The 11,720-nt window shown below is 41.4% G+C and overlaps 1 protein-coding gene across 1 annotated transcript in view; it reads right to left on the bottom strand.

The window, feature by feature from the left end:
* Positions 1–269: 269 nt before the first annotated feature.
* The window catches only part of syndig1l (synapse differentiation inducing 1-like), a 44,407-nt gene continuing 32,956 nt past the window's right edge, over positions 270–11,720 (bottom strand). The window contains exons 3-4 of the mRNA XM_066677671.1: positions 9,844–9,981; positions 270–851 (exon numbers count right to left, since the gene is read on the bottom strand). Of these exons, the coding sequence (XP_066533768.1) occupies positions 693–851; positions 9,844–9,981 (297 nt within the window). The 3' untranslated portion in view covers positions 270–692. The remainder of the gene's footprint in view (positions 852–9,843; positions 9,982–11,720) is intronic.

The following is an 11,720-nucleotide window of genomic DNA, read 5'->3' as shown; positions in this document are numbered from 1 at the left end:
AGGATTTCATTTTCCAATCCTTGGTCAATACTGTTCAGAACTGTCTTTCAGAACAGATGGTGAGTTATGGGATCTCAGTGTACACAGAGCTGCAGTGAATGCTTCTGCAGACTGACGGTCTCTGAGTATCCAGCCGAGGCTATTTTTGAGCCCTGGATGCTGATAATGTTTTGAACGGAGTGTGTAAATAAATAGAGAGAGAAGTGGACCATTGCATTACATCTCTTCGGGTTCATAATGGAGCTCAGCTGAAGAGGAGGGGGAAAACTAATCCAAGGGCACTTGGGTTCTCTTTTGATCCTTACGTGGTGTCCTTTGGAGCAGTCTCCCCCTGGATTTGCGTAATTGGAGGCCTTGTTTCTCGGTCTAGTTTATTTTCTGTTCGCCTGGAATGCTCTCAGACTTCAGCAACCAGGCAAAGTTCAGAATCCCAAAGGAGCTGTGACTGCTGTGGTGTGACACGAGGTTGAGCCACATCTGCGCGAGCTTTCCATTCGCTCAGGTGCTGCTTTGATGAAGAGTGTCCCAGCTTCCCCAAAACGTCCTCTCTGGCTCCATCCCTTTCTCTCTAATTTGGGACGACAGGCAGTCCGAAGGGGGGAGGGATATGTGCGAGAGGGAGATTTGCCAAAATTTCAGAGGCCTTACTGTAATTCGAGAGGGTTTTCTAGTTTCTTGTCCAGTCGCGAATGCTATATGTGACCCGGTTTGGAGAGATAGGCGATGAGGGCCACCACCACACCCACGTAAACTCCTGTCCCGATGGTGATGGAGAGAGCCGCCAGGAAAAGGGCTCGTCTGGAGGCGATGCTGGCCATTGGGAAGTCTCCCTTCGTCACGGCTTTGCTGGTCTAGAAGAGAAGAAGAGGGAAAAGGTTGGTGAAAGGGAGGTAGGATCAAAGGCTACACTGATCCCCTTTCCTCTACATGAGGGTAATTTGCCAGAGCTATTTATTGCTCCAGCGATGACGCGCTTCAGCAAGGAAGCTATTCAAATGGGAGAAGGCTGCGCATTCACACATGCCTCACATCTCCCAGCGAAGGAACAATATTCCCAAACGATGCTGGAAAGGGGGGAAAAAAAGAGGCTACTCTTGAACAGAGTGCTTTGATATTTGCCAACACTTTCAAACGTGAAAATATTTCTGTCACAAAAATGATCAAAGGGAAAGACAAAATGATTATGACAACTCTTAAACTCCTACAAGCAATGCAAGAAGGTTAACAGAAGCGTAAAACAAACCGGTAACTCAGGTTTAGTGCATATTAACAGCTGTCTCTGTAGAGAACGAGATGTAGACCGTTGGGAAAAAAGAGCCCCCATTACATCTGCGGCAGGCAGGACGCTGCTGAGTCATTATTTTATATTACTTTCAAATTTCCGACTGTTTCAGTGAGGACAGTGTGTCATTGATCACACTGCACACGGATCCATTTCCATTACAGACACCACTTTGTTCTGATGCTGATACTGATGTCCTGACATTTTGTCTTAAAACATAATGACACTAATAAAGATATATGCTACTGGATCAGTGCCATGTCTAATTCTCATGGCTGTGAATCCTTTTAACAAGGACTCAGCGTGTGATTAGTCAGTGTATACATTAATGCACCTGGTACAGCCCCAAACCTGAAACAATCAGATCAACATCCCAGTAAACATTTAGCCGTTGATTCAACGTTGAAATAACGTAATGGCTGCCGTCCAATCAACATTCTCTTAAGGTTGAAAATGAAAGTTGAAAAGACGTCCAAACACAGACATTGAAAAGACGACTATTAGTCGTATTTTGGACGTCCATTGACGTTATTAATTGGTCCCGAAATAAATTACTTGTATAAAACGCATTTTGGACGTCCACTGACGTTATCAATTGGTCACCACTTAATAACTAACTTATTAAGATGGATTTTGGACGTCCATTGACGTTTAAAATATGTCCTTGACGAACAGACTACTTTTAGACCTATTTTGAACGTCCAGGGATGTTCCTTGTTTACTGGGATTACTTCACGCATTTATCTTTCACAGAAATGAGGAAATAAAGATCCAGTCTTGCTTTAAAATCCTTTGGCGTTATCTGTCCATCGTCCCACTGTTAGAAGACACCTTTACACTCTGGGTCTTAAAGGATGTGCAGTGGTAAGGAAGCTGTTACTAAGAAAAGGAAACAGAGAAACTTTTTGGATTACTTTGTGAGAGAAGCAGAAAATGCAGACGCCTGTCAAAGAATACAAGAATAGAATGCAACGATTTCTTAAAAAAAGAATGGGCAAGAAGACATATTATGAAAAAAAAATAATAATGATATTTACTATTGACAAGGCTTCTGTGTAATTTTCTGTTAAATAAATTCTGCCTTTTCCCCTCATGGCTGTTTTGATTCAAAATTAAATAAAGAAAAGGTGGTCTTGGAATTTTGCATAATACTGAATATTTTTTCTGTCTTGCTGCTTTATTACAGTCCCATAGTTTTGGTTTATTTCTAAACTGACTTTTGAGAGGCATTTTTATTGCGGGAACAAATGTGGAATATCTTTATAAGCGTATTCGCATTTACATGATGACATTTTACTATATTTACTTGACTGAGCCTGGCATTGGGTCCGTGATATGTTTTTGTCGCAGGCTTCTTGCAAATATTATTTTTTTTCATTATGACCTACTTTGAGGTGATGAACCTTAGTCCAGCAGTTGACAGAGCACATTATTGTCTCAGGCCTGAGTCCCCCACGGTGAGAGGCTTTTTGATTCTCTGGTTGTAATTGTAATTTTCTTTGTTCAGGGGCTGTTGTCTGCGGCTGTGCTTCGTCCCGGCTGGCTTCCCTCCCTCAGTTTCTGTTTTGTTTTCTCTGAGAAAAAGCTACGAGGCCCGAGCCATGCTCAGTGGTGCGCTACAGCCACCGGGGAGCCACGCAGGCCCCCGCAATAAAGGCTTTTCATTTGCTGCACGCACCTTGCTTGTCCCACCGTCTGCTTCGTGTCACTAAAAGAAGGGGAAGAAACGCTTTTGAATGTGAGGATGAATCACAGGATGTAACTATTAGTTTCCATGCCAACAGGAAACGTGTTAAAGCAGCGTTGGATGCCATTGTTTTCCACTTCTGGGGAATTCACACTAGGGCCACTGTTTAGGGCGAAAAAACAACATCTCTTTCGGCTTGTGTACACTCCCCTGAAGGAGGATTTAAGAGAAGAAAGCATCTTAATGTGCCTATGAACTGCTTTATCTAATCATTGCATTCCCTGAACGCAAGGCTGGGAGAAGTCTGCACTGAAGACTGCAGCTCAAAGGGGAAGCCTCACTCACACAAATTTAATTTCTCTTATAACTGTGTCTATTAAACATCCACTAATTGCTAAATCAATCCATTCCTGCACTTGAATAATTAAGTAATGGTATGATGCTGGTCTCCCCAAGGACAAACTGTAAAGGGCTGATTGAGTGTGTGTGTGTGTGTGTGTGTGTGTGTGTGAACGGACTACATGTGATACGGCAAATATTCTCTGTGTGCCATCAGTGCCACAAATCAATAGAAAGGATGGGAATTTCTTCACCCTTCCTCACGATTCAATTTCAGCTCCTGATTTCGAGATTATAAAATGGTTCTTTACGCGTATTGATTTTTTATTTATAGCTCATGTTATGACTTTTCACATACCTTCACTTTGTACAGAAGTAAACACATAAAACTTTGTAGAAACCAATGTGATTTCCACTGGCGTCTGTGCACACAGCTTATACAGTCACCATAGAGAAGCATTACCAACAGAGCAGGACCAGCCCCACAGGTCTAAGCCTAAGGTCACCATGCTTAAAGCCAAGCATCTGCAATGTGGGAAGAAGGTCCCTTTAGCACTGGACTGAGCAGCAAAGGAGCTGGATTCTCTGGGGTGAGGGAGCACCATCCAAATCCTGAGGGATTTCTTGGAGTTCCTGCTTCGGTACTAACCCTCCTACAGCAGGACCTGACCACACTAATGTTAATATGGCGAAACCCTATCTTTAAAGCAATGTTTTCTGCAACATTTAGTGTAGAGCTTTTCCAGAATAGTACAGACGTTACTGCAGCGAAGAGGGGAGCAAATCCTAACTGATTCCCTCGATATCACGAGACACTTTGGGCAAGCTTGTCACATTTGTTTTCTGTGTAATAAAATAATAATAATAATAATCGTTATTCTTATTCCACTTCAGAAAATAAACAGAAAAATAAAGCCACATAGTGTGCCATACTAATGAGAAAATGTTCTCATAATAATAATAATAATAATAATAATAATAATAATAATATTAATACTAAATATATGTCATATTAATGAGAATATTTCTAATTATTCTGAGCTACGTTCTCATAACAATGAATTAATAGTTCATAATGAGAATATGTTCCCGAAATCTTGATTTAATATCTTTAATATGAGACTGTAGGTCATTATTATGAGTCTATATTCATTCATTCATTCATTCATTCATTATCTGTAAGCGCTTATCCAGTTCAGGGTCGCGGTGGGTCCAGAGCCTACCTGGAATCATCGGCGCAAGGCGAGAATACACCCTGGAGGGGGCGCCAGTCCTTCACAGGGCAACACAGACACAGTCGCAGTCACACAGCTCCAGGGACCTGGAGGTTGTGGGTTCGATTCCCGCTTCGGGTGACTGTCTGTGAGGAGTTGGTGTATTCTCCCCGTGTCCGCGTGGGTTTCCTTCGGGTGCTCCGGTTTCCTCCCACAGTCCAAAAACACACGTTAGTAGGTGGATTGGCCACTCAAAAGTGTCCGTAGGTGTGAGTGAATGTGTGTGTGTGTCTGAGTCTATATTAGGTCATTAAAATAAGTAAGTCATGAGAAACAGTCTAATAATTATGATATTTGACTTTATTCAAGCGATGGAAACAGTCTTCAATATTCAATTATTTTTTTTTGTTTTGTAAGAAATATTCTGTAATCTTGCCAATCTGTTTAATTAATTAAAGACACATTCTGTGATTGATTCAAAGCTCAGATTAGCATGCCTTGGGGAGCAGTTCCTAAACCCGAGTGAGTACGTGAGTGAGCAAGATTTAGGAGGTGCTATGCATCTAAAAAAACTTATATGACTATTTCAGACTGTGATAAAGGACTTGATTGTGACCCCAGGCCAATGCAAAGGATGGGAATCAGAGTCAGTCCAGGTACTCTGTAAAGAAATGGTCGTTGTCTATAACATTCTCATCTTTTTTTCAATTTATAAGCAGCATTGGAACTTCCAAATCTATAACTGACATTGAAGTTGATGAATTCACAATGAATTCACACCTGACAGAGAAGAACAAGCTTCTGTACAGGTCTCAGAGCAGTCGCTCACCTCCTTTTAAATCACAGTGTATTCACAGCATTGTAAGATATTTATTTCACATAAATAGATTAAAATGTCAGCCTCATAATTAAATTTAATTATAAGCCAAAAATACACAATATAAATAGTTAAAAAATCATCTAAAATATGACAGACATGACGTAATTTAAGTGCAGAATTTATAAAAACCTCTAGAATAAAATACATTATTTCATATTCATTTTGAGTTTTGAACATGTGAGTTTTGGACAGTAAAATACTGTATATTACATAGTTATGCAGCTGTGTTGCTTATGAAAACATAAACATTGGATTGGGGTAAACAAAAAAATCATTTTATCTGTCGTGATGTTTTGGGCTTTGAGGCAGAATCCTTCGAGACAGAATTCCAGTGATAATTAATGATTTCATTCACCCAGCTCTAATCAGTCTAGTGTTTCAGAAACTGTAATACCACATGCTACTGAGGAATGAAATTGCTTAAGTAAACTGTGTAAATGTGTGTGTATATAAGCCAAGAAAGATGGCTTCACTTTTGTTGATGGTCACCTGGGGCAAGATGAGGAGGAAAGACAAAAAGCCTTTCTCTGTGTATTATAATTGCTCTCATTAAGACACATGATGTGTATGTATCGCATTCACAAAGCCCTGCTCGTGTTTACCGCTTTGCCGCGACTTAAATAAATGTAAAAGTACACACAGCAGATGGTTCGGCATTTGCACATTGCTCTGAAGAAGCTGGAGGGTTTCTCTCAGCTTGGCTTTGCATTTTTAACCAAGCCCTGCATCCTTTTGTGTCTACAAATGGATGTGAGCGAAGTAACGTTTGCTGGGTTTATGTGGGTGCATTATTGTGTGTTAGTGTGTCCTAGCCTTTTGTGCCATGGTGTGTGTATGGTGTGTATTTTAGCAGCCGTTTCACACCACAGCGTGAGTGTGAGATGCTGCTTCACACATGGCTGCAGGCGTGGGAGGCTCGCCGCTCTCTGTCACTGCGTCTGACCCCCTAATCCCAGGAAAACACTATCGATTTCTTCTCCTTTTGCTTGGCCGCGGTCAATAATGTGCTGTTTGGCTACCAGTCCTGCGACAGTGAACTCAGAGTTATCGCGTAAACATGCTTTGTCACTTTTGTTCGCTTGCACATTCTTGTCAATGTAAGTAACTTCCCAGGTCACACCCAAACACTCACATACACTTAATTGTATCAGTACAGCACTCTACAAAAAGAAAGACTTTAAAGAATTACTCCCACGTTTTTCATCTGATTCTTATACTTTCAGCATAGTAACACTTCTTTCGGCAAAGGTTTCAATAACACTTCATTACAGTAGTCTACAGCAAAGGCATTGTAGATGCTCAGTCTGTGTTTAAAGGCTAAGCACCAGCTCTATGAAAGTGTCAAACAAATAAATACAGTGGAATTTGAGTTCCTAACCTGTGTTTATTGATAGTCAGAAAACATGTTATTTCTTACTAATTCAAGGAATAAGGTTTAAAAGACCGTTGGTCCCCCCCCCAACGGTGTTGGGAAACTCTAATAGGCGTCTTGCCTGTGACGTAGATGGTGGACAACAACTCTAGAAGCTGCACTTAATTTAATGCAAAATGACGAAAAGGTGTGTTGTTTTTGGCTGCAATCATTCAATGTACAGTGGGACATCTGTGCACAAATGGCCCAAAGATCCCAAAATATCCAGAAAATGGACTACATTTGTCAACTTTAAACGGGCACTTTGGAAAGGACCATCCGCTCACTCCGTTATCTGTAGCTCATTTCACTGGCGCTTTTCCAACAATATGGGCATGTAAGGACACCAACGAAAGGCGTTCAAGAGCTTCTGTAACATGGAGGTAAACAGGGTAAGGACACTCACTTCGCCTGTTTTAGTTGGTGTTAGTTAACGTTAGCTTGACTCGCTAAACTCGGTGGCTCAGATTATACTCGGCTACGTAGCTGCATTACGGAGGTTTATAGTGTCGGATGAATTCGAGTTCGACTTCGATCACATTTACAAGAATAACGGTACCTCTACATTTGAGTTTAGCTTATTGCTAGGCTATTGTCATGAATAATGTTGGTTATTTAGCTAGATACTGTCATAACAGTCAGTCATAACGGTGTTTTACCGCGGCGTTGTTCAGCTGTTGTCCACCAGTGACGTCACGGTTGCGTTCAAGAATTTCCGTAGCGAGCTCGGGTTTTTCCGTCAATTTAATAAAATTGTCCGTTTTAAAGCAAACTAAGCTGCTATTTTCATTTTAATTCATACTCATATCTGTCAGTAACTAAGATAATGTGAAATATTCATGGAGGTCCATTAAGTGGTGCTTAGCCTTTAACAAATATTAAACTAAATATCAAGTGTAACATGAGTATTAGGTGAATTTAAATGTGAACAATTCTATGAAATCTAGCCTCAACACTAAACCTAACTGTAAGTTATACTTCAACACAAATCCTAAACCTACCCTTTGGCATAATGCAAATAATCTACCCAGTATTATACCTTTCCTACACCCCAACAATCTCAAATAGTCTTCTGATTTCAGGGCGATTGTAAACTATAAACTTCTCAGATTATCTTGTAGGGAGTCCATAATTGTTTTACATTTATAATTAGAATCTCTTTATCGATTCTCAGCATTTTACCCAATCCGTGCTGTGAAACACCAAATTTAAACACACACTTGTGAACACTAGGGGGGCTGTGAGCACACATGCCCAGAGTGGTGGGCAGCCCTAGCCATGGCTGCCTCCCTCAAGGGCACTGGGAATCGAATCCAGGTTCTCTAACCACCACGGCCACGGCTGCCCCTTTACACCTCCGATCTTCTCCCAGTTCGCTCCGGGCGTCCTGGATCGTAAAATCTTAAACATGTTAAAAATGTTCAGCTCAGGATTCTGTAGTGTGTGGTGGACTCTGACTCTCAGGTGTGAAACACGGCGTTAATGTCCTGCCGGAAAAAAACGGCATGGTTTCACCGCCATCCACCGTGATTGTTTATGTGATCTAGTGTTCGAGAAACTCCCACCTGCTCTCGTATACCAATTCACAAGAAACTCCCATGTGGTTTCGAGGAGTGGAGCTGTCTGTCAGCGTGTGTAATCTAAAAGTGTGGTGGTAGTGTTAGTGAGGACTAACAATGATCAAGCACACACAAATCTGTGAGAAATATCATTACGTGTGGAGAGTCTAACGTTTTCCACATCGGTTAGGATGTTTAAAATCCTGTAGCACGGCCATTGCCATTTTGCGATTGTTAGCTCGAGCCACGGTGATGCCTCTGTTATCCTAGTGATCCTGGGCATCCGCTGGCTAACAGCTGCTACACTACCAGTGTGAATAATACAAGGAAAGCAAGTGTCCAGGTCAATCGGGTAATGGTCAGTGTTAATACATTAACCTGTGTATCAAATTTGCCATCACAATAGTAGAGCTTTTGAGTCAATACCATGTCTGTTACATTTACTGCATAAGGGGGTGTTATTCTCAGTGTTAATCGACCACATGCAACAGATGTAGCAGATAGAGATTAGGCTGAAAAACACAGGAGGACTTCTTTAAGACAGCTGGATATAGCTGCTGCCGATTTCACACCGATGCCAGTGACACACTCAGAGTACACAGACAGCTTGCTTTTCATGAAAGTCATCTTCCTTCCCCCAGAGATGCACAGACAGACACCCTGAGTGCTCAGAGGGAGGGGCAAGTCCACCGAGGACTTTGCGAGGGTCTATTCAAAACGTTTTCTGAGGAAGCATCCTGGTGGCAGCAGAGGCAAAGTAAAAACAGGCCAATCTCCACCTGCCTGCCTCCAGCCACACACTCCAGATAGAGGCGCTCTCTAAACACCGCCATCATTATCAAAATTACTGCAGGAGAATTAAATTAGCCCCTGACAAGATAATTCACTCCACTGCCTCCACGTGCCAGGACCTAAACTGCAGATAAGAGTGAAAATGTTTCGGTCTGGGTTTAAGAAAGGACAGAAAAAAAAGAGAAAAACTAAATGTCTGCTTCGAACGCATACTACGTCATGTGCAAAAATGGACTTGCAACAACGGCACATTAATAAACACAATACTTTTTCCCAAAGGAAAAAAATGACATTTCAATCGCTGTATGCTTTAAAGTGTTTGCACATTCAGAAAAGAGATAATGCTCATCACCTTCTTGAAAGCTATCTGCATTAGCGCAATGGCAATATAATGTTATCGGTATCACCTGCTCATTTTGATTAAAAAGCTGATTAAGGCTTAAGAGAGATTATAAAAACAATAAGGTAAGTCTGAAACAAGTCATTCACATCAAGCATTAAAAGAATCATCTAAATAAGTCCTGCTATTTTAACAGAACTAACCTTGAAAACCCTCAGCTATAAGCCACAGTGTCTCATAAGGGTGAATGAAAAGTTCTATAAGCCTTGTCCAACCTTGCAGTTGAAAGCTGTGTGCTTTGATTTTGCATATATTTAAAAACCTATTCTGTGTACGCACCCCCTGAGAGAAATAGAAGGCAGCGATGCCCAGAGGCCAGAAGCAGCAGAGCATGGAGAAGATAGCCAGGCCCAGGTGATCACGAGGAGGGATGACGATGAAGTTATCCTCACTTTCACTGTCGCTGGAGCAGTCCGTCTGGGGAAGACAGAACAGGTTTAGTTACAATATTGAGCCTAAATCAAAATATATTTCATCCTTGAACTCACAGATGCTAGCACAGGTTCATTACACACAGCGTCATTTTCACAGGTCTTTTTTGTCTTTTTAAACTTTATTTGCATAATTTGAAAACTACTGGGGCGGCACGGTGGTGCAGCAGGTAGTGTCGCAGTAACACAGCTCCAGGGGCCTGGAGGTTGTGGGTTCGATTCCCGCTCCGGGTGACTGTCTGTGAGGAGTTGGTGTGTTCTACTTGTGTCCACGTGGGTTTCCTCCGGGTGCTCCGGTTTCCTCCCACAGTCCAAAAACACACGTTGGTAGGTGGATTGGCGACTCGAAAGTGTCCGTAGGTGTGAGTGAATGTGTGTGTGTCTGTGTTGCCCTGTGAAGGACTGGCGCCCCCTCCAGGGTGTATTCCCGCCTTGCGCCCAACGATTCCAGGTAGGCTCTGGACCCACCGTGACCCTGACCTGGATAAGCGCTTACAGATAATGAATGAATGAATGAAAACTAGAGTCCACTGGCATTGACTTCCTAAACAAGAAAAAAAGTTTCTAATGACTTGGAAAGTTAAAAGGGACATATTCTACCCCTTTCTTTGGGGTCTTAATGAACCTTCTGAGACTACTATGTTGGTAAAAATTCCACAATGATCAAACAACTCTGCACGTGTGTTACCCTGCCTGAATGACCCTGAATTTAGAACAACCCTCAACAGCCCAGGAGTAAGTGATGAAGAGCAGAAACGCTGGCTTTTTAGGCACTTTCCCTTAGTTCTCTTTCTATTCGGTTCTCATTTTCTCTATATTTAATCAGTAGTCATATTTCTTTGCACTCATGTTTTTGCTCTCTCACATAATCATGGGTTCAGAGCTATGATTGGAGAGACTCAGACGAGGAGGCGGAGCAATACTGAAGTGAAAGCAATCTACGTAATACGCAGCCCAACATTAAAACTCATTTTATCCAGTGTTTTCAGACTTATGCAGATCACCAAGAACTGACTGGGTTGACTATTTCAGTGCTAGTTTACATGCATTGAAAGTGTTTTTTCATAATATGTCACATTGAAGAATGTTTTCTGCAAAGTTACTATTTTGGTGAAAAGTTGTTTTCAGCAATGCCTGACAGCAATGATACCTGCAATGACAAATGGTCATAATACAAGACGAGGAATAAAAATACCCACGCAAAGCTCACACATTTGATAGTGCTTCCACAGCTACAGCAATAAAACGCTGAAATGAGAATTACAACCACTACCTCCTAGCACCAAAAACACAACCTATATCCAAACTGTGACACTGTATTCATAGCAATGTATTATTTTAGCAACTGAGAGCAGAGAATGTGAGATTCTCTGAAGCAGCATAAATCTGACTCACTCCTACAATCACATACAATTCTCCATTACATTTTACAATGTAAAGATCTTATACATTAATCATATACTGTCTCTGGCTTTTTTATGTTAGAACAGATTATGTGTGTGCTGTTATTTCATGACATTAATCATTTAATACATTAATCAATCAATCAATGTAAAGACCCATAATTAAACTGAATCTGCCTCCCACTTTAAGTGGAAATATTTCACAGCCGTTTTGAATACGTCAATCAGTCGAATCTCCCAACCAGACTTTTCTAATACAAACCGAATAATGAAGTAAAACCTTTGTTCTTAGTTCCAACAGTTTCTACTCTTTTATTAGCTG

This window comes from Hoplias malabaricus, chromosome 7 (genome assembly GCF_029633855.1).
Source record: "Hoplias malabaricus isolate fHopMal1 chromosome 7, fHopMal1.hap1, whole genome shotgun sequence".
NCBI lineage: Eukaryota > Metazoa > Chordata > Actinopteri > Characiformes > Erythrinidae > Hoplias > Hoplias malabaricus.
The sequence above is the reverse complement of the archived record's forward strand: the minus strand, read 5'-3'. Positions and strand labels throughout refer to the sequence as shown.